Source organism: Squalius cephalus (assembly GCF_949319135.1).
Source record: "Squalius cephalus genome assembly, chromosome: 4".
Classification (NCBI taxonomy): domain Eukaryota; kingdom Metazoa; phylum Chordata; class Actinopteri; order Cypriniformes; family Leuciscidae; genus Squalius; species Squalius cephalus.
In genome coordinates this window covers 47,395,281-47,419,735 of record NC_137125.1, presented here as the reverse complement: position 1 = coordinate 47,419,735, position 24,455 = coordinate 47,395,281, and the positions used below count along the sequence as shown (strand labels likewise).

At 38.2% G+C, this 24,455-nt stretch overlaps 1 protein-coding gene and 1 pseudogene across 2 annotated transcripts in view; both read right to left on the bottom strand.

Moving 5' to 3' along the window:
• Positions 1-1,225: 1,225 nt before the first annotated feature.
• On the bottom strand, positions 1,226-4,469 carry LOC307157728 (scavenger receptor cysteine-rich type 1 protein M130-like; annotated as a pseudogene). Its single transcript has 8 exons — positions 4,190-4,469; positions 3,812-4,064; positions 3,349-3,635; positions 2,942-3,265; positions 2,548-2,865; positions 1,792-2,088; positions 1,596-1,673; positions 1,226-1,422 (listed from the first exon to the last, which is right to left on the bottom strand). The product of its transcript is annotated as a scavenger receptor cysteine-rich type 1 protein M130-like (transcript).
• Positions 4,470-11,009: 6,540 nt separating this feature from the next.
• LOC307157727 (uncharacterized protein) overlaps positions 11,010-24,455 on the bottom strand; it is a gene marked incomplete at its 5' end in the record, with an annotated part of 174,088 nt that continues 160,642 nt past the window's right edge. The window contains 9 exon segments of the mRNA XM_079869651.1: positions 11,010-12,439; positions 12,625-12,687; positions 12,789-12,839; positions 12,991-13,059; positions 13,162-13,230; positions 13,357-13,416; positions 15,289-15,384; positions 15,483-15,653; positions 15,749-16,063. Coding sequence (XP_079725777.1) covers positions 12,390-12,439; positions 12,625-12,687; positions 12,789-12,839; positions 12,991-13,059; positions 13,162-13,230; positions 13,357-13,416; positions 15,289-15,384; positions 15,483-15,653; positions 15,749-16,063 — 944 coding nt within the window. The 3' untranslated portion in view covers positions 11,010-12,389.

Genomic DNA, 24,455 nt, shown 5'->3' with positions numbered 1-24,455 from the left:
CCATAATTATCAGTGAAGATAAGCATGTTGTTCACCTTGTGACCAGCAGAGAGAGCCAGTGAACTACATTTCTGCTGAAGCACCTTGTTCTGCAAAATCATACTTCCACAGAAGTGACAGGCGTTGTATATTTGATATGGGGTGGGTATGGATCCATATTGAGACACCTCAGTAAGGATGCACACACACACACACACACACCTGACAGAGGCGGGCTGCTTCTTCATCAGGATGGATTTTTGATGGGTTTATCACATTAGCATTCAACCACAGAGTTACGCTAGCCGTCACTGTTGTTCTGCCTCTGGATATATTCCAATCAGCGTGTGTGATAATATTTTTTTTTTACAGTCTGTGGTGATAATTGATCAAACTTTAAAACACATGAAGTTTCCAGCTATGCAAACATAACTAATGCATCAGTATTAACTTCTTAAGTAAGGAAAATTCCTTAAAATTGAAATGGACACGAGAAAAAACACATTAACTCTTTCTACAGCATGGCAAGACGACAAGTACATAATCTCATTCTATTTGCTCAGTATATAATTTTTAGTATGTAGTAACTCAGTAAAAAGTTTAAACCATTTTGGCATATTTTTTAAAACATGTTCACTATATCATATATATATAATTCACCATAGCAGTATATAGGCCTACAGCAGCAGCCATGGGCATGTGCGTTAAATGTGGCAATGCCTTACTCACAAACAAAATGGCAGCAAAACACTTCTTATTCTAAAGACAGAGGGACAAGGGAGACAATGAGCATTTTTGACTGCAGTGTGTTAGTCTTGTCTTCCAATAAATGGCAGCAAAATACACATATTCCAGAAACGAGATGATAAGCGTCTTGTTCTTTTATGGCAGGAGAGTGTGTCTCCATGTTGATCTCTTACTGGAACCAGAATTGTTCGGTTCTTTCTCATAATGAAAATTCTGTATGATTGTTTCTGGTCGAACAGACATTTTTATTGTGGTTAAATATTTTTGTAAAAAGCCTAATATTAAACAATTTAAGCCCTACATCAACAGTCATCGATATATTAATGATTGATTGAGGGCTGAATAATGGGAAGATTGATCATTTAATTGAACAACCAGTATAAATGACAAAACGTGGATTTATCAACAATAAATTAAGAGAAGGCAATAATGACAATTTAGACTAAGTAAAGCTGGTACAAGCTAGAGACATGTTTACCCTTCTGTGTTTATACGGCAATTATGTGAATGATGAAACAAGTGGAGTCCACCTGAAACAACTCAGTGCTGCTCCACAACCCAGCTGCCTGCAGACCACCTGAGCATCGCTGATGTCCCACAGATCAGCACAGACTGAACCCCACACAGCGTTATGATACACCTCCAGCCTCCCAGAGCACCGGCTCAAACCTCCACTCAGTCTGAGAGGAACTTGATCTAAATCACACACAGCAACATCACTGACCAGAAATACATTTACAATGCATTTTATGACTATTTAAAGTTTGACAAATTATGAATGTGGAATGTGGATTCAGTGTACAAGTGCTCAGATATTAATAATTCAAGATACTGTGAATAAAGAAAATACACCCTTTTAATTATCTTACTTGAACACTGTCTCTGGTGAGGAGATTCTGAGGTAGAACATGTCAGACGACTCAGAGGAGATTCACCAGTCTGCTCCTCTAAAATTAAAACATTAAAATTTAATTAAATGCTGAATAGAAAAATTATTAATATTAATCATACTGAAACAAACATGATGTTTTCCAACTATCTTAAATCAGTTAAATATCTTCTTACCTGAGCAGGTGATCTTGGCCACTTCATTATCACAGTTATTCTGTCACCAGGGTGAAGATGGACACTGCCATAGAGTGGAATCATGACGTCGACATTTAAGATTATCAAGCCAATTATGAGACTTCAGTCCCACTGAAGAACTGGGTTCACTGCCAGATCTTCCACAGTTCAGCTCTTGACAGATCAGACTCGCTGTGTCTCTGTCCATCTTGTTGTAACACACATTACCCCAGGATCCATTGTAGAAAACCTCCACATTCCCTTCACAGCCCTCAGTTAACCTGATCTCTTTAAACTCTAGATGGAAACATGAACACAACCTCTGATTTCATCCAACTCCATTCATTTCAACCACAAACACATACAAAGGGATGTGCATTAAAAATATTAGAGTTTAAGTTTTGCTTAACCTAAAATATCACCAAAATAACTGGTTAATACAAGGCTAATGCACACTGCTATAGCACTGGTAGCATATGAAAAAGATACTTTATTATATTTGTATAATATATTATGAATCTTATGTATTACTTGATTCTGCATGGTCAATATAATTTTTTTTTTAAAAGTAGCGGCATCCATGGCAGCGCTGTCTATCAGACCATCATACAATAAGATGGTCTTTGTTGTAAAATATGACCCATCCGCTCCTGATTATTCTGGTGTTTATTTTGCAAATATTACCAGCTGCACATTATTCCTTTAAACATTTGAAATTATATATTTAAAAATAGATCACATTACTTTACTGTTCACCTGAGCACACGACTCCTACATCCTGCTTGTGTTGACAGTCATGTTTCCCCCAGCCTGGAGAAGAGCAGTTCCACAGGGACGTCTCATTCCCCTCACACTCCACCTCATCCAGCCATATGGGTCCAGAACCAGGACCAAACCAGGCTGGTACCTGCTGGTTACTGAGGGCCACTCCACACTGCAGCTGTCTGCACACCACATGGGCATCTTTAATATCCCAGGAGTCATCACACACTGTCCCCCATGAGCCGCTGTGAAAAACCTCCAGCCTCCCTGCACAGTCTCCCCCAGAACCCACCAGCCTGATGGACCCGTGACCTGATATTCAGAGAGAGAAAAACACATTATTGATCACTAACAACTGAAGAATCTGCCCAGATGTTGTTGTTCTCACCAAGGCAGGTGATTGACAGCTGTTGTGTGGAGCTGCAGTTGAGAGTTTGTGGAGAGCTGCAGTTCCCCAGATGAGCTTCACTCCCAGAACACTGGAAGCCCGTCACACACTCATGACTTTGTTCAGGACTGGATGAAGAGGAGCCGGAGAAGTTCAGCACAGAGCCACAGCCCAGCTGTCTGCAGACCACAGAGGATTCAGTGAGACTCCAGGAGTCCAGCAGAACTCTCCTCCAGACCTGATGGATGGAAACTTCCAGCTCCCCCTCACACTGTCTCTCTCCAGACAACCGCACCAGACCGTCATGAACAGCCAGAGAGGAACCTGATGGAAATATCTGGCATTTTAATCAAGATATTGCAAGGTATTTTATGCATTTTTTTTTTTTTTCAATAAAACCCCCTCACCAGAGCACACAACTCCAACATCTCGACTATGAGAACATTCAGCTCGACTCCATGAAGAGATGGAACATTCTGAGAGTTTTGTTTCATTCCCGTCACAATCAAACACATCAGCCCAGATTTCACCACTTCCCTCTCCAAACCAGTCTGATCCCACAACAGACACAGCAATCCCACAATTCAGCTGTCTACAGAGGACACTGGCAGCTCTCATATCCCAGCATGCATCGCACACTGAGCCCCATTTACTGAAGTACTGACGCTCAACTCGACCAGAACAAGAGTCTGGGCTGTTTAAATGTATTGAAACAAATCAAAAGTTTAAGGACACTCACTGCTCTTTAGAAAAGAGATTTAATCTCTTTATGTTTGCAATACATGTAAAGAGAGGTCAAATATGACTTAACCAGAGCATATTACTCCTACAGCATTGTCATGGGAACAGTGTGTATTTGAAGAGTTGGACGTGGGACAGAACACAAAGTGTGATTCATCTCCTCTGCACTGAATCTCTTGTGTCCACATCTGGGCGTCTCCTTTGCCAAAAGCATCTTCTCCCAGCACCTGTACAGGAGCCCCACAGTCCAGCTCTCTACACACAACCTCTGCATCCTGCTGGTCAAAGGCAGCGTCACACACTGAAACCCACGTCTTTACTTTAAGTATCTCTAACCTCCCAGCGCACAGATGAGATCCATTAATGAGTCTGGGGAGGCGACCTGTGTGTTTAAATTATATAAATAAACAACATTATAACTTTTTCAAAATTAAGATAAGGAAATTAATTCTGTTCAGTTTCTTTTGGTAACAAAACATTTACAGTAGGAAGATTGGACAGTCTTACCTGAGCAAATGACTCCAGCATCTTCATTATGACCACAGTTATTTACACCCCATCCTTTTGATTTACAGTTCTTCAATGTTGACTCTGATCCATTACACTTCACTTCATCCATCCATACTGGACCTGATCCTTGTCCAAAGTGAGCATCACCAACTGCACGCAATGCTTTATCACAGTTCATCTCTCTACACACCACTCCAGCATCAGTCATATCCCAGAAATCATCACACACTGTTCCCCACTGACCATCATGAAGAACCTCCACTCTACCAGCACAGGGACGGTTACTACCAACCAACCACACGTTGCCTGTTCACAAGAGTTGTTTATCTATGAAAGACCATTCATTTATAAATTATGCTGTTTTTTTGCAGTTTACTTAAATAGTCCTGTGGTGTGAAAATCGTTTTGCATTTTACTCAATATAATATGAAGTCATAAAAACTGCATGCATAATATTAAAACACATCAAACCACAAGGCCATTTAATGCAATTACAGAAAAAGAAAAAATTAATCAGTGAAAATCTAATTTATTGCTTCCATGAGCAAATTCTTTCAAATAAAATAAATCAATTTCAATAGGCAAGGCAAGGCAAGGCAAGGCAAGTTTATTTATATAGCACATTTCATACACAATGGCAATTCAAAGTGCTTTACATAGAAGAAATAAAAATAATAAAAATAAATAAGAATAATTAAAACAGTTTAGAAAAATAAAATAAAATACAATACAGTACAAAAAGTCGGACGAACAGTGGCACAGTGCTCATTCAGTAAATGCACAGCTAAACAGATGTGTTTTGAGTCTGGATTTGAATGTGACTACAGTAGGAGCACATCTGATCTCCTCTGGAAGCTGGTTCCAGCTGCGGCTGGCATAATAGCTAAAAGCAGACTCGCCATGCTTAAGGTGAACCCTTGGTATTTCTAGCTGATATGATCCTAATGATCTGAGTGATTTGTTGGGTTTATATTCAGTGAGCATATCTGCAATGTATTGAGGTTCTAGGCCATTGAATGATTTATATGCCAGTAATACTTTAAAATCAATCCTCAATGTAACTGGGAGCCAGTGTAAAGACCTGAGGACTGGTGTGATATGTTCATATTTTCTGGTTCTGCTCAGAATCCTGGCGGCAGCGTTCTGTATGAGCTGCAACTGTCTTATGGTCTTTTTGGGAAGGCCAGTGAGGAGTCCATTACAGTAATCCACCCTGCTGGTGATGAAAGCATGCACAAGTTTCTCTAAGTCTTGTCTGGAAACAAAGCATCTAATTCTTGCAATATTTTTCAGATGATAGTATGCTGATTTAGTTATTGCTTTGACATGACTACTGAAACTAAGGTCTGACTCTAGTGTCACACCAAGATTCCTGACTTGATTTTTAGTTGTTTGACCCCTAGAGTGAAGGTATGCGTTCACCTTGAGAACTTCATCTTTGTTTCCAAACGCAAGGACTTCAGTTTTGTCTTTGTTTAACTGAAGAAAGTTCTGGCACATCCAACTGTTGACTTCATCAATGCATTGGCACAGGGAGTCAATGGGGCTGTAATCGTTAGGCGATAGGTCTAAGTAGAGCTGTGTGTCGTCTGCATAGCTGTGGTAAGCAATTTGGTTCTTTCGCATTATTTGGCTCATTGGGAGCATATACAGGTTGAACAGGAGTGGTGCAAGAATTGAGGGACTCCGCATGCCATGGATGTCCACTCAGACTTATGGTCTCCTATACTCACATGATAACCTCTCCCATCTAAGTATGACCTGAACCATTTTAGGACTATCCCAGAAAGCCCCACCCAGTTTTCCAGCCTGTCAAGAAGTATGTTATGATCGACAGTGTCAAATGCAGCACTGAGGTCGAGTAGTACCAGCACTGATAATTTGCCTGAATCAGTATTTAAGCAAATATCGTTTATTATCTTTATGAGCGCTGTCTTTGTGCTGTGGTGCGGTCGGAAACCAGATTGAAAATTGTCAAAGTATCCATTCGAGCATAAGAATTTGTTCAGCTGATTGAAGACAACTTTTTCAATGATCTTGCCTATGAAAGGAAGATTTGAGATCGGCCTATAGTTGCTTAATATGGCCTTATCCAGATTGCTCTTTTTCAGGAGGGGCTTGACAACTGCAGAGAGAAGTGAGGCATTTACCACTTCTAGAAGATCTGCTTCTAAACTGTTTAACACACTTTTGAAAAAAATGTGGGAAGTGTGTCAAGAGCGCAGGTTGATGTTTTAAGGTGCTGTACGGTTTCTTCCAAAATTTTGCCATCAATTTCTTGGAAATCAGACATACAGTAGTAACTACTTTCTCAGGTGGTCTGATCTGTCTGACCCCAGCGCAATTCAAGGATGTGCTGATCACCTTTCTGATATTATTGATTTTCTCAGAGAAGAAAGAAGCAAACTCACTGCACTTGCTGTCTGAGAGCATTTCACTGGGAATCTGGCTTGAGGGGTTTGTCAGTCTCTCTACAGTAGCAAAAAGAGTGCGTGTGTTGTTTAAATTGCAGTTTAATATTTGAGAAGAAAGTCTGTCTAGCTTTGCCTAGTTCCATATTGAAAGCATGAAGGCTGTCTTTGTAGATGTTATAATGGACTACAAGTTTAGTCTTCCGCCACATGCGCTCTGCTTTTCTGCATTGTCTTTTCATATTTTGCACTGCTGTTGAGTTTCTCCAAGGTGCTTTTTGTCTGCCACTCTTCTTCCTGACTTTCACAGGAGCAATATCATCAATTACACTTTTAACTTTTGAGTTAAAAGAATCAAGGAGAAAATCAACAGAGTCAGCAGATATGCTTGGTGTTAAGGATATAGCCTTCATAAATAGTACACTAGTGTTCTCATTTAAGCATCTCTTCTAGACAGACACAGATCTAGTTTCAATGGCAGGGGAGAGATCAATATATCAAAGAAAAATGATCAGACAGTGCTACATCCTTAATAACAATCGATGAAATGTTTAGACCCTTACTGATAAGTAAATCTAGAGTGTGTCCACAATTGTGTGTGGCTCCATGTACATGCTGAGTCAAATCAAAAGTTTTTAAAACAGTTTTGATTTCTTTTGCCATATTGTTTTCTGCATTATCTATGTGAATGTTAAAATCTCCAGCAATGGCAAAACAGTCAAACTCTGAGGTAATTGTTGATAACAGTTCTATAAAGTCCTCAGCAAAGGCTGGAGAGGATTTTGGAGGCCTGTAAATAATGGTAAGTTAAATGCGTGGAGCACCTTTTAACACAATACCCAGATATTCAAAAGACAGGTAATTCCCAAATGATATTTGCTTACATTGATAGATATCTTTAAAAAGAGCAGCTAGACCCCCACCTCTCTTAACAGCTCTGCAGACACTCATAAAAGTAAAGTTAATAAGCAAATATAAACAATAATCTATATAAATGAAACTAAGAGAAATTAAACATTAAAAAACTTATTGATAGGACACAGGAAGATCCTTGTGTTAAATATAAAACTACTTTCATTTAATATGTTGAAAGGAACTGTTTGGCCCTTTAATTCAAGGTAAAATACCTGCACTGGTGAGTGTGACGAGTGTGACGACTGTGGACATCAGAAAGATTGTCAGACAGCTCTCCCTCTTCCTCTTCCTCTGCTCTGGTCTTCAGGACTAACTTTTCATCAGCTGTTTTAGCAGTTCTGAAGAAAAAGAGACTCTTGTCTGCTCTGGTGAGAAAGATAAAGGTAGAGATGGGAGGGGCTTCTGACGACCACCAATCCAGAGGTTTGTAGTAACGAAGTACATTTACTTCGTTACATTTACTTGAGTATTTTTTTGGAAAAATTGTACTTTTAAGAGTAGATTTGAATGTGGGTACTTATTACTTTTACTCGAGTACACTAATGAAAAAAACTGTACTTTTACTTCGTTACGTTGGGCGACGTTCCTCTCGTTACTTTATTTTAATGCAATATGTGTTGTTAAATGCGTAAGTGCGATGTATCTTTTTTCTGGGCTTGAGCGATGCTCAATTCACAAATGAATCACTCTTTTGAGTCGATTCTGTTAAAAGACTTCATCAAACAAGTTGGCAGATCTGTCTAAATCGGTTCGCGAATCAGTTTGAATGAACTGTTCAGTTCCTGCACGCACTGAATCGTCTGAAGCGATTTCAATTCACACTCGACTCGGAGTCGTAACAGGAAGATTTAAGCACATCAAGAGCGTTAGATGAAGTGGCCGTGGAGCTACAGTACAGTCAAGTGAGAGCAAATCTGCAAATGCATCATATATTTGCCAGCGATGAAGATCTTTATTAGTTGAACATCTTCGTAAGCTGTCTGTGAATGAATGATTCCACAGGACGATATAATCGATTTCAATTCACTCAGGTAATAGCCTACATTTTACAACCAAACAGATTATTACGCCATGATAGCACTACTAGAACGTATGACATTACTCGTTTTTTGGACATAATATACATTAATTTATACATTAAATAAGCTACCATTGGCCATTGCCCACAGTTTAACACCCGCCATCCCGCGGTAGTTTGTGTGTATTGTTGCGCAGTGGCGTGCGAACTCGACTTGAAAACGAATGCCTTTAATTGCCTGCCGTAGGCAGTTAACCAGTTTAAACATGCTTGCAGAAATATACATTTGATTATATTTTGGAGAACCGACAGAAGAAGATTCGTCGATGTACTTTTTTTTTTTTTTTTTGTGTTCAGATATTCAGTAGCAGTCCTGAGCGCCAGCACATGTGAAGAGTTTTAACTCTTTCTTCTCTGTGTCAATTGCATGCCTTTGAATGCAACACTCTGCAGATTCACTTTATTTCGACATTGTCTAATAATCCAAATGTAGTTGTATAAGTTATATTACTATTATACAAACCAAAGGACAGGCAATGATTTTCTTTTTCGGGCTACAGATGGGAGAAAATGCTTTTTGTTGCAAAGAGAGCCAATCTACTTATGAAAATAATAGTCATTTAAAAAAAAAAAAATCGAAAAAATATAATTTTATATATAGCCTATGACGACTTCAGATGCAAAAGCCTCTAAGTACCATCTGAAATTTTCTTCTAAAAGAGCATTTTTATCAAGCTTGTACGTTTATGTTCAGTTATTTCACTTAAATGGCAATGAAAAGTACCTATTAATTGTCATTAAAGTGAAATTACTGAACTTAAATATACAAGCTTGATAAAAATGCTTGTTTTAGAAGAAAGTTTCAGATGGCACTCAGAGGCTTTTGCATCTGAAGTCTTCTTCATATATATATATATGGGTCATTCCAGAATTGCGGGTACATTTCAAGTATAGAAAGAAAACAAAAAAATATGATTTTCTTTTTCTGTTAAACCTTTTTATTTTCATAGAAGGCACTTTAAATTCAACATTTTAAATATTTGCTGATCTTAAACTTGTAAGATTTAAAATATTAATGCTGAACATCAATTTACTAACTGAACATCAATGTAAAAATCTGTCAACTCTGTTACAGACAAAATGGGTTGATTTATATGGGTTGATAACAGAGTTGACGACAACAGAGTTGACATTTTCCACCATTTTGTGCTTTATCTCAAAATGCTAACCTCAAACCAGATACCACATGGCATGTCTAAAATCATAATTTTATGGGTTTTCACCATATTGTCGTTTTTTAAAAAGTGAATGAGAGATTCACTGCAATATCACAATAATAGATTTGACAAATAATTAATCTACTATTGGTGTATACTAAACATTTTGTACAAATTAATGAGAGAAGAAGAATAAAATACTTCACACTTTTCCAGAGTTTCCCACCAGAGGAAGTGACATCCCTTGGTGCAAGTCACATACTTTTTCTACAAATGCTTTGGAGTTTTTTTTTTTGTTTTATAACAGAGGTAACAGAGTTGACCAGAATGTAGGGACAGACACAAAATCTATTTATTTATTAATTCAATTACAAATAATACAGAAAATATATATTCTATGCAATTGTTTATATAACTTAAAAGTAAAACTATATATAAAAAATATTTGAAAATTAGACTTAATTATTTCATGATAATTCAAGTTGAAAGTATGAATCAGGAGGCGGAGACAGTCAATAATAGGTGCAGTGGGAGTCATTTAGTTAATATTTCCCCATTAAATTGTATTCCTAAATATACATAAAGCATTATTTTTAGTGATAGTGTAATATAATTTGTGTTATTATTCAAAATTGATTCAAAAAAGTATTTTATTATTTAAATAAAAGAAGGTTTATCTGGGAGACTCGAAATGTATCCCCAATTCTGGAATGACCCATATATATATATATATATATATATATATATATATATATATATAATCCGAAGTAAGTTACTCGCTACTTGAGTAGTTTTTTCATTGGATAATTTTTTACTCTTACTCAAGTAACTATTAAGATTATTACTTTTACTTTTACTTTGAGTAAATATTTCTATAAGTAATTGTACTTTTACTTGAGTACAGTTTTTGGGTACTCTACCCACCTCTGCACCAATCACACTCAGAGTTAAACTTCAAGAGAACAAAGACAACGACAAATCAGCCAATAAATCTCCATATATATCAAGAGAACACTTCTGTTGATGAACGGGACTCCTCCTCCACCTTATAGACACTGAGGAGACACACATGATAAAGTGCTGACAAACTCACCCAGCTGTCATGAGAGTGAATGTGGGAAACACTTCAGTGTACATACAGCACCAGAGTCTGACACCTGCAGAGAAGAGATACAAGCACTGATAACTTCTGACCACAAACACTGAGAAGACAGAGAGACATACAGTATCAAAGCACTATTCCAGAATAACAGTATACAATATTTCGTTTAATTTTATTGAACTTTTGCATTTTGTGTGCAAAAAACATTGAAATAAAATGTGTTACAACATTCCCCAATTTCACAATAACAATAATAATAATGGCATAATGGCATGATGCTCTTCTGCTCAGTTCAAAGAGTTATTACATTATTTTGATGGAAAGATCCTTGATCACAGCTGCTGTTTGTAAACTTATTTCCCAAAGTACATTCCAACATTCTTTAGAAAAATATATGCTGTATATGTTCACCATCAGTGGGTCTACATTCAATAGGAATATTATATTTTTATAAGTTGCTGTGAAATGTTAAAGACTGGAGCAGCGGAAGTTAAATGGTGAAGCATCTGAAATCATAACAATTATATACAAACGGATTGAATGTTGGGATTTTTTTTGTGTGTGTGTTTTATTTATTTATTTTTTTCCCTCAAATTGCCATGTCTATATCATATAAATGTTTCAGTGCAATGGGATCACAAAAACGTGTTTTGTAAAAAACTTATGTAAAGAGAAGTTTAAACTAAGCATTTTATCCTGACAAACATTGATTACATGTAATTGATTTAGTACATTTCAATACAAAATATTACATGTGGTTACATATGGTGGATAGCAGTTAAAACATATAAACAGCGCCAGGTGCAACGCAAGTGTGTTTTGCTAGTTTCAGCCTGACGCAGTTATCATTTTCATGTCCTGCACCACGTTGTTTAAATAGCAAATGCATTTGCGCCCATTTGTGCGCCCATGGGCGTAAAAACGAGGTGTGTTCAGGCGCATTGCTACTTTGAGGCAACTGAAATAGACTACGCCATTGACCGACAAAAACCTAGTCTAAAGTCAATGGCGCAATATATTTTTTGTTATTTAAAGAGCGCGTTAGTAGGCTAATGTACATTATACTATAGGCGGGTCCACAACACGTCTACTCTGCTTATTACACACAAAGGGATGCGCAGCAGCACACAAACATGCCAAATATTAAAAATAAAAGGACTATAATGTAAAAGATTAATATTGTGTACATAAAGATATAGTGGAATCCCGCTTGTCCCGTAGATGGTCTGTTCGTGCGTATAACCTCGCTAAATTGCTTTTAAAGGGAATGGGAGATGAGACTCTGGTTGGTTTATTTCACGTTACGCCCAAAACACACCCATTACTCATTAAGAGAATAGTGACAACCCTTTTAGGCCGCGTGCGCCGACCATTTTTCCCATCGTTAAACTAGCAAAAGTGGATTCAGACACGCCTTAAGTGAACTTGTGCCTTGTGCTTTAGACCATGCGCTTAGATCGTTAAAATAGGGCCCTTAAACTTTGCAGAAAACTTAAAACTTTGAAAGGATTTGAGGCAGTGGGTGTGGTTTCAGTTATAAAGTCCCTCCCTGTTTTCCTGGCTCCTCCCTCACATCGTCATAGTCTGTTATTATAAAACAAAAGCAAAATAATTTATCAATATATGCTTTAAAAAGTATTATAAATGAACATATCAATATTGCCAATCAAGTTAAATGAGCTATCATAATCACAGATATCAATATTATAAACCGATTATAAAAATTAAATGTAAATTCAGTGTAAGGTAAAAAGGTGTCAGTAACGTACCAAACATGTCACTCATATATTCCCTGATATTCTTCACATCATCATACGCCTCCTGAACACCCTCTGATATAAATGTGTCCATTATTAATTACATTTGCAATTTAATAAGACAAACAAACAAACCAAAACATTTTTAATTTGAGAGAGTAATTTGAATCCCACACCTGCTTTATCATTGGAGAATTGTCGTACAATGATGACATCATCATAGTTTTCTGGCAAGTCAAAATGGACAAATAGACCAAATTAAATTAAATGCATCCATTATGTGCAAGATTTTGGATTTTGAAACAGTGCATATGTATAATTAAAATGCATACAAATCTATATTGTTAAAACCTGTAGAAATGATAATAAGAAATAAACCTGTATCACGAGATCTCAGTCCAACAGTGATTATATCATCATAATTCTCAGGTGTGATTTGCTGCTCTTCTAAATTAGTTAACAGCAAGGAGGAAATAAACAAAAACTGCTTTTACTATTCAGAGGCCCAATAGTTAATTTAATTTAGTGAAATCAGTTAAAGCCACTGACCTTTATTTGACCCTTCAGTGGTGATGATGTCATTATAGTAGTCAGGTGCGGCTCCTCCTGCAGAATTTGCTTTAAAAAGAAAAAAAAAAGGTTTAATAAATCCTTATCTGAATTATTACGTGCTGAATGATTTACATAATTCCAACCCAGTTAAGATAACCTGCTAAGTGAATGTTTTTGTTTGAGTCCTCTAACCTGAAAGAAGCTCATCAGCATCTTCATACCCAGAATGTTGTTCTTCAGAGAGGACACTTCCTATTATGGAGAAGTAGATTCATCAGACACACGTTTACAACCGTAAATCAGCCAATATCTCCACTTCCCTTGAATCACAACTCTAACACTGTATCAGTCTTAATTTTGACAGCAAATTTTGATTTAATTTTATTTTAGTCATCTGAATTTTTTTATTCAGATAATATTAATTTTATTCGACTAAATATTAAAATATTTTAGTTGACTAAATCTACAGTAGATTTAATCAACTAAAATCTACTGGGTTTGGTAAAAGTGTAATGCATCAATTAAGCATCTCTTAAATTTCCACACTCATTATAATACTCCTGGAGAAAACATTAATCTGTTAAAATAAATGATATTAAGGTTTGAACATGCAATGCAGACACAGATTTAACTGCTGTGACATATAACATTTATTTGTCTTAATTAAATAAAACCACTTCTCATAAAGAAACAAGAACATGGTCTTCTTTTTAATTAATGATGCATTCTTTATAACAACTTGCATACAACATACATTCTTTCAAGCAGACATATTTATTTAAAATAAATATAGATTAATCCTTATTAATGCTAAAGTTATTCAGTCAAGAGCATTGAGTGATTTACTCTTTTTCTTTTGTTGTTTGATTAACATTAATGACGGACAGCAGCAGCAGGTTATTAGGCTGCTGTCACTTTAAGGCTGACTTTAAGGCGCTGTGTCTGAGAGACACTTTCGGTGTACGCATAGAAAACCGGACTGAACTGAGCTCACTTTCGCATTGTCACCACTGAACTATTCACTGCTTGCTGCTCCCGCCGGATCAGCACGTTACAATTCAAATGTGTGCATCTACCACATGACATAAGCTCTAACTGGATCTCTTCCCATATTGTCCCTCTGTAACATTTTCGCCTAGTATTTATTCATTGACAAAAATGTCAATAGATTTTCGTAATAGTTTTTGTGATTTTTATTTAGTATAAAAAAATCTTGTTGACAAGAATAATGACGAAAATTATTCTATGTGATTTACTCTACTCACCACTATGCACAGGGCCGCATTAACACAATCAGAGGCTCTGGAGCTTTAACTCTCAGTGATTTTTCCACAACAAAAAACAGTCATCACACCATACATTACAAACCAAATGTATCTAGCTCTGCTGAATATAAAATTTGCTATTTAAATATATAGTTTTAAGCTATTATGTATCCCTATGAGCCCATGTGTCCCCTGTTTTTTAAACATAACATACAAATAACATAGGACATAAGTCTCTCAAGATGATCAAGTCTCCATCTAAACTGGCATCAAATCATGAATTTGAGTTTTGGTGGTTTAATCCTGCGAGGACTCATTTCACATAGTGTATGTGTTGCTTCATTGAGTTCTGGAGCAAGAAAAACCTGAGTATGTTTGTTTTATTTGCTCGCCAAAGCAGATTTTTTATCGCATTCGGTACTTGGGCTGTGTTAATTTTGCTGCTCAGTGAAGTTGTTTAAAGAAAAAATGTTGGATATATTTGTTGTATTATCTCCTCCCTGCTAATGTCTCTGACCGTGTTGTCGACTCTCTACTCTGAGGATGCTGAGGAGATAACGGTAGCCTAGCGTGGAAGAGTTCAATGCTCAACTTCACAAGCCCGCATCTTCTAGTCACGCACACTCAAAGCAAAGCATCAATAACAAAACTATAACAGCATAGCCAAAACTTTATGCGTAAATCAATTTTATTTTAATTTTCAATTACATATATATATATTTTTCCAGCATCACTGGGGCCCTAACCCAGCATGGGGCCCTAAGCTCAGGTAAGCCTGTGCATTAATGTGGCCCTGCCAATGAATAAAGTGATTACACTTTTTGATCTCCACAAGTCAGACTCTATGACATTTACTCACCCCTCTGAGTGAAGAAACTCTGTCTATTAGTGGGTCTGTGATGAAGCTCCTCATAAACGGCCTCAGTCGTTGTCCTGTGTCTCCTCTTAGAGAGAGCTGTGAGTGTAGACAGACAAACCTGCTGTCAGTTCACAACACATGACTGATCACACACTGAATAACACACAATATGACAGTCTCTGGATCTCTCCTACCTCTCCTCATCACTCTGTTCTGCTGAATCAGTATAAGCAGTGGCACTAAGAGCAGTAAGAGCAAAACTCCCAGTACAACCACAAGCACAGAGAGAGACACTGGAGGAGTTTGAGAAACTGGAGGAGAAGAAGATGATGATGTTGTGGCAGGAGTAGTGGTAACTGACAAATCTGACAAAACAGATACAAACACATTAAAAATCCTGCAAATCGACAAAGATTATTAGCATTAAAATGACTAATATTGCTCAGTGTTTTGCTGTGACCTGCACAGGTGAGTCCAGCGTGCTCTTTGTGGGAGCAGTCAGTGTGGTTCTTCAGGGAGAGAGGACAGTCCCACAGGTGAATCTCATTCCCTCTGCACTCGACTCTGTTCAGCCACACAACACCTTCACCAGCACCAAAGATTGAATTCCCATCAGCCCTCAGTGCTGCTCCACAACCCAGCTGCCTGCAGACCACCTGAGCATCGCTGATGTCCCACAGATCAGCACAGACTGAACCCCACACAGCGTTATGATACACCTCCAGCCTCCCAGAGCACCGGCCCAAACCTCCACTCAGTCTGAGAGGAACATGATCTAAATCACAGACAAGTAGACACATTATTGGCCAACAGAGTTCTGTTAGAACAGCGACACATACAGTGGGATATGTGTGTGTTGTGATATTGAATCCTGTTGGCATACCCAGAACAAAATCACATACATACAGTGGGGAGAACAAGTATTTGATACACTGCCGATTTTGCAATCCAATTTTGCCGATTGTATGATTTTTAAGTAATTAATTTGCATTTTATTGCATGACAAGTATTTGATACATCAGGGGCCGTATTCACAAAGCATTTTATCTTACCACTAGGAGTACTCCTAAATCGCACTAAAAGATTTTAGCTAGGAGTTTTCTCTTAAAAGTTATTCACAACGCCTTTCAGACCTACTCTTAGTAAAGAAAAATGACAACTCCTAAACTAAGAGTGAGTCTTCGTTGCTATGGATGACGTCATTACTCATGCACGAGCTTGACTGAAGTGACCACCTTGATTGGCTGATGATTGTAACGCGGGAATGATTCCAAACACCTCCCCTACGATGATGAGTGACAGGTGACAGGTCTGAGAATGCGTGCGCTACACAAGTAGTGCGAAGGACGGAAGATGATGAATAACTGAATAAATAGCCTAAATGAATAAAGAGTAAGGCTAAACAAATAGCCTAGTAGCCTAATGAAACATATGGATTGATGCAATATCTTTGCAACATTATTGAATTAATCTGTCACTATGCCTCTGCCTACGTTTGCAAAGAGAAGAACATTTTAATTTGATTCACAATGAAACGTTACAATTAGTTTACATGCAATGAGTAGCCTAGTTTTGGTTGTTGTTGGTGGTGTAAGACTGAAAATATTGGTTGCGGCCTGGTCTGAGACAAAAGGGCCTTGCTGGCTAATTAGCATTCGACCTCCCCATACAGCCTGACTTCCTCCCAGAAACAACAAAGAACTCACAAAAGAACATAGTTTAATGTAAATGTTTATGATTGACTGGTATGTTTTTGGTGTCATTTGAAATGTCTCAAAGTGAGTGGTACAGATATCTCATATCCAGATAGATAAAATAAAAGGTAATAAGGTTTAGAGAAGTTTAGAGAAAACTGGTTAAGCCATTTGAGGGTGGTCTTCCCCATCCCCCATCACCTGGGCAAACAGTATAAAGGAAGGTGTGCTTGCTCTATCGGGTCTCTTGTTCTTGGCTGGTGAGAAACGGAATAGGTGGTAGCTCTCTCTCTCTCTCTCTCTCTCTCTCTCTCTCTCTCTCTCTCTCTCTCTCTCTCTCTCTCTCTCTCTTTCTCTTTCTCTCTCCCTATCTCAGGTACAAGCTGGGTAAGATTCTTTGGTGTAACCAATGTATAACCATGTTCTAGATATTTGAATTGATTGTGGAATTAATTTCTGATATCTGAAACATTAAAATGTTACATTCGATTCACAGATATTATTAAAACCTTTCATTTATGGAGTCAGATGAATTAACGAGAGAATACAAAACTAAATGTATTGTAAATTTAACCAACCAAATACTTTGCATGGGTAAGGACAGAGCACGTGATAACCTTCCCTGTGTTATTGGTGAACCGGCGATTGGACCAATTTCACGGGCCTTACAAAATGGTGACCTCGACGTGATCTCAAAACAGATCAAAACAGATTCACGAGAAACGTCCTTTCCGGCAAGTATTGGAACTTTAATATCAACAAGAGTCTTGAACATCTTCTCTTTCTTCTGCGGTTGTGGTAAGTCAATTTTCTTTGCATTTTAGAAATGTTCAAGAAATGTTTGATGTGGCAGCCAGATGAAGAATGATTCGATTTTAAAGATCTCCTTGTTTTGCCTAAGCAACAAGAAACGAAACCTAAAGTGAGAATAACATCTTCCAAATAATTAATAACTCGATGAAGAGCTGAAAAAAGTAAAGCCTAAAAGTTTTAAAAATCAGCCGCATGTTTTCTGGCCATTGTTGTGTTGGCTTTGTTTAAACACTAGCAACACTTGATGACAATGAGCAAACAACAGAAAGACAAGTCTAAGTTTGTAAACGATCGGAAAACACGTGATTTTATAAATAAAAAGGCAGACCGATGCATTGTTTATGGAAAGAAAATTTTGGGAAAACAAGATGATATAATTTACAGGCTAAAAGTCAAATATCAAGGATAACGCTAAACGCTATTGTCCATGTTGTTTACAAAACGCTCAAGGCTAATGCAAATGCTAAATGCTAAAGCCATGCTGCAATCAAGGCTAACGCTAAATGCTATTGTCCATGTTGCTTTCAAGATGCTCAAGGCTAAAGCTAAATGCTAAAGCCATGCTGCATTTAAGGCTAATGCTAAATGCTAACACGATGGGATTAATTAAGTGATGCATATTCTGTTTGGATTTTCAAATTTGTAATTGTGCTTAACACATTGTGCTAGAACACACTTTATAGTTGTTTGTGCTATGAAAATGTGCACATAGGCTAATTTAAAGTTTATTCTTTAACACAGGATTGCTTTACTGTAAGTGTATTTGAAATACTTAGGCAAAGGTGATATAGATGTCGTATTCTATTGCTTTGCTGTGAGTGTATTTGGAACACTTAGGTAAAAGGGTTGTAGATGTTGTATTCTAGGCCGTGTGTCCTGTGTAAAACTGAATTAAACACGTGTGTCTATGCTAAATTTGGTGGCTACGATGTAAATCACAAGACAAAGAAATCGGAAAATCAGAAACGAATGCATCTCATTAATCCTGAAACAAAAACCTTTTTATATTTAAGGCTTCAGAGAACTAAATATTGTTATGTTTGAATGTATTCTGAATTACTCTGAGATTTGTTTTTTCCAAAATAGATTAACGGATTCGTATATTTCCACAAGTTTGCGTCAGAGGTTAGCGACGGCTAACAGCTGATATCAGGGAGTTTGCTGGCGACTTGGGTGGGTGGATGTGTTCCGATGTCTTCTTTTCTAATTTAATGTTACTTTAGATAAATGTACAGGCTTGATTAATTCAGAGCCAAAACCTACTAAAGTAAAACAATTGAATTAAGATCTTGAAGGACACCCAAGGGGGCTATGAAAAAGTCTCTTTGATTGTTGTGCGTGTTCGGCAAAATCCTAGAGAATTAGCCAACTGCCTCTGCTCCTGATCTTCGGGACTGACCACTTGTGTCGTGCATCCTTGGGAAGGACTGCAAAGCGATATAGTTTTCCTTATCTATAAACGGAAAAATATAAAGTAAGAGCAAATAGAATAATCAAACATTAAAATGGCCATTTAAAAAGACTAAATGAGAAGAAAAGGTATTTGAAACCTAGCAAAGAAAAAAGAGAAACAGCAAATGTACATCTTATCAGCCCTGAGCCAAAAAGCCTTTTAATATTCAAATGTATTGACATGAGAACAAGCAGAGATTTGACCAGGCGGTAAGTTGTTCCAGAGACTCTTCAGAGACTGAAAACAATATAATTTGACTTGTATTGTTAAAGAATATAATTATATTATAACTTGAATTATAATAAACATTATATTACACTCACAGAGTAGGATAATAATTGGAGAAGTGTGACTTTCGTCATTAAAACTGAATTTCTAAAACAGAATTTCATTTGTGTGCTACCCAGTGCCAAAAGGGGCGGGGTATGCCTTTATTTTTCACCGTTAGAAAACACGGCTAGAATTGTGGCACAGGTAATAGCAAACCAAATTGTGCAACAACTAAAATGTAATCTAATCAGAGAAGTAAATTTACAAGGAGGGTGTGAAATGCTAAACAGCAGACAGAAGTACCACAGTTTTTTTGCAGGTCAAAAAATATCTGCACTAACCAAAATGTGTGAACGACACCATAAACAGCAAAATGCTAACCAGACAACCCAGAGATCTGCCTGTAATGAGAGAAAGCAATGAGCATTGCACATGCAGCAGACTGAAGGCTGAACTGAAAGAGCAGCTTCAGGTGTCACAACACACTGAGACAACAGCAACAATTCAGACTTGGTCAATGAAACTCGGTTTCATGTGACATCTGGAATTAAAAATTCCAACTGACATGATAATGGAACAAGTAAAAGAATTCCACACGTCTGAATTTAATGCTTTTGAAATATTGGAATTATCTGTCTGTGGTTCGCTCTCCTCTGTTTTCTGTCTCAGGTTTACTTCTGCAAATTCCTCGAAGGACGTTAGCCAGGATGGGCCGGACCCCACCTGGATCAAGGCCAGGACAGCGGAATTGTTAGAACATAACCTCGGGAGATGGGTGAAAAGACACTTCAAGAGGCCATTCACACTCACAATAGTACATCACTACGTAAATATGGCCTCCCAGTTTAGAACTGGAACTAAATTTGCAACACAATTGATATAGATTATTTTCCACCCATCTCCTACACATGAACACTGACTGAACACACACCTCCATCACTATACCCTCACAAATGAACACTACACATAATAAGAAGATGTGTCATCTTCACACTAACAGATCCAGATAGCTTCACACACAGAGGATGGTAAAGCTGATCCCATGATCATGGTCTAACAGAGACACAGAGAATAGCATACGCTATTCACAACAAACTGCCAACTAATGCAACACATGGACAACTGAATGGCTACAGTCACAAATCAAGACAAATTCTAAGGCAGACCTGCCATTAAATTTCAAACTCTATGATTGTTGGTGGGAGTTGGAAAATCAGAGGGCCCCTGATTTCTCAACATACCTACTAATAACAGAAACAGAATTAAAATAGATAAATACCAATTCAATCAAGTACAAAAAATGTACAATTCAACTCTGTCATCGACTGTGACTTAGCCAGATCAATACACACACACTCTCAAACACACTCTCTCACAGAAACACACACACACACACACACACACACACACACACACACACACACACACACACACACACACACACACACACACACAAACACTCTCACAGACAAACACTCTCACAGACAAAAACACACTCTGACATTCTAAAAAATTAAACACAAACCATTGATTGGTTTACACTGACCTCTTGCTACATTTCTGAAACTTATTTTGATTTATTTCTGCTTATTCCTTTGAGTAATTCAGAAAAACATTTCTGAAACTTATTTTGATTTTAATTTTCTGAAACTTATTTTGATTTCTGCTTATTTGTATATTGTCCATTTTACTCGCAACAATGTTTTGGACATCAATTCAATTGAATCTCTATGTCTGGTTACACCAAAAGTTAGCTGACACTCTTTAACCCAGCACTGGTTGTTTTGTTAGAATGACATTTATTTAAATGTTTCTAGAAATAGGGTAAGAGCTAGTAGGATCTTCCTTTGTCCTTCCTTGACCCTCTATAGGAGTACTATTGGTGTGGTTATTAAAATCAGGTAATTAATGAGACCAAATGTACCACTCACATTTGCTGACATGAACATGGATTTTACATTGAACATGACATGATTTTGCTTTATTGCACTATGCATTCCTATGCATTTCCTTACGACTGTAAGTTCATATGTGCTCAATCGTGAAGCGGACATTTAAGATGCTTTTCAGGTGTCTCACACAAAGCAGTGTGGATCAAAGGAGAAGCCCTTCATCCACTGAGGTCTGCCCAGACCACCGTACCGCTGGAGGTGACCGGGTTGGTCAAGAAGGGTCAGATCATCATCGTGAAGAAGGTGCCAGGGAAGCGGAAGTTTCTCCATGAAGGAATGACACGTCAACTGAACAAGTCACAAAAGGTCCAGGTTGACTCTATGAACTTTGCTCATGTCACAGGATTACAGGAAGAGAACCTGAACTCATTCGTCCACCTGCTGGACTAAAGTGAAACACTGGTGAGAACAGGTGTTCTGCTGGTGAACACAGCCCACTGAGCTTTTACAGATGCCAACATTGCAAAGACAATTTTTGTGCTACATCTTCAAAGATAATAACAAACGTCTTACTGTGACCCCGTAAGTGTTCATCGCAATGTGACCCACGGGGTCAAGGAGGGAGCTGTAAGACTGAAAATATTGGTTGCGGCCTGGTCTGAGACAAAAGGGCCTTGCTGGCTAATTAGCATTCGACCTCCCCATACAGCCTGACTTCCTCCCAGAAACAACAAAGAACTCACAAAAGAACATAGTTTAATGTAAATGTTTATGATTGACTGGTATGTTTTTGGTGTCATTTGAAATGTCTCAAAGTGAGTGGTACAGATATCTCATATCCAGATAGATAAAATAAAAGGTAATAAGGTTTAGAGAAGTTTAGAGAAAACTGGTTAAGCCATTTGAGGGTGGTCTTCCCCATCCCCCATCACCTGGGCAAACAGTATAAAGGAAGGTGTGCTTGCTCTATCGGGTCTCTTGTTCTTGGCTGGTGAGAAACGGAATAGGTGGTAGCTCTCTCTCTCTCTCTCTCTCTCTCTCTCTCTCTCTCTCTCTCTCTCTCTCTCTTTCTTTCTTTCTCTTTCTCTCTCCCTATCTCAGGTACAAGCTGGGTAAGATTCTTTGGTGTAACCAATGTATAACCATGTTCTAGATATTTGAATTGATTGTGGAATTAATTTCTGATATCTGAAACATTAAAATGTTACATTCGATTCACAGATATTATTAAAACCTTTCATTTATGGAGTCAGATGAATTAACGAGAGAATACAAAACTAAATGTATTGTAAATTTAACCAACCAAATACTTTGCATGGGTAAGGACAGAGCACGTGATAACCTTCCCTGTGTTATTGGTGAACCGGCGATTGGACCAATTTCACGGGCCTTACAGTGGCGTTATTGCATCCCTAATTATGCCTACAATGCAAAATTGTTCCCTCGCGATTGGAAGCTCCTGTAGCCGCCGCATACGCATTTCAAAACATCGCAACGTGAAATGCCACAAAAAGCGGTTTGTGAATAGGTCTTAGTGAGTTAGGAGTCCTCTCGACTTCTTTTAAGCTGTCCCAGACTTAGGTGCTACTTTTAGGGCTAAAATGCTTCGTGAATTACTCTTAGTCAAAAAAATGAGGAGTCCTAAAGTTACGAGTGACACGCCCATTATTTTTAGGAGTTGCTCCTAAATTCCCCAGTTAGGAGCTACTTTTAGCCTTAAAATTCTTTGTGAATACAGCCCCAGAAAAGCAGAACTTAATATTTGGTACAGAAACCTTTGCTTGCAATTACAGAGATCATACGTTTCCTGTAGTTCTTGACCAGGTTTGCACACATTGCAGCAGGGATTTTGGCCCACTCTTCCATACAGACCTTCTCCAGATCCTTCAGGTTTCGGGGCTGTCGCTGGGCAATACAGACGTTCAGCTCCCTCCAAAGATTTTCTATTGGGTTCAGGTCTGGAGACTGGCTAGGCCACTCCAGGACCTTGAGATGCTTCTTACGGAGCCACTCCTTAGTTGCCCTGGCTGTGTGTTTCGGGTCGTTGTCATGCTGGAAGACCCAGCCACGACCCATCTTCAATGCTCTTACTGAGGGAAGGAGGTTGTTGGCCAAGATCTCACGATACATGGCCCCATCCATCCTCCCCTCAATACGGTGCAGTCGTCCTGTCCCCTTTGCAGAAAAGCTTCCCCAAAGAATGATGTTGCCACCTCCATGCTTCACAGTTGGGATGGTGTTCTTGGGGTTGTACTCATCCCTCTTCCTCCAAACACGGCGAGTGGAGTTTAGACCAAAAAGCTCTATTTTTGTCTCATCAGACCACATGACCTTCTCCCATTCCTCCTCTGGATCATCCAGATGGTCATTGGCAAACTTCAGACGGGCCTGGACATGCGCTGGCTTGAGCAGGGGGACCTTGCGCACACTGCAGGATTTTAATCCACGACGGCGTAGTGTGTTACTAATGGTTTTCTTTGAGACTGTGGTCCCAGCTCTCTTCATGTCATTAGCCGCTTTCCGACCGGAGGAACCTTTTCACAGTTTCTAGAACTATTGGCTAAAGTACCCGGATGTCGGCGTGTTCGCACCGCAGGAACTAGGAACGATTTTAGTTCTAGGAACTCCATTTGGAGGAACTACTTTAGGTCCTATTTCAGAGTAGGGTCTAAACCAGCACTATAGGAACTACCCGTGACGTTAGTGTACGTTGATTGACCGAACGCACACGGAACACCAGCACCCGCCATTTTTAAAACAGCTAGAATGTAAACTCACAGATTATAGCCTATATACAGTGCTATGCATAAGTTTAGACACCCATGCTAAAGTTGACTAAAAAGAGGAATAAAAAATCATCTTTTGGAAATTGAACTTAATGCCTTAATTAAAAAAATTAGGAAAAATCCAACCTTTAAGGACACCAATTTTCTTTGTGAATGAATAATGTATCGTAAATAAATAAATGTTCTTCCTTAAAATACAGGGTGCATAAGTCTGGAGTTTCCACATCATCACATAGCCTTCACCATCCCTAGAGATTGG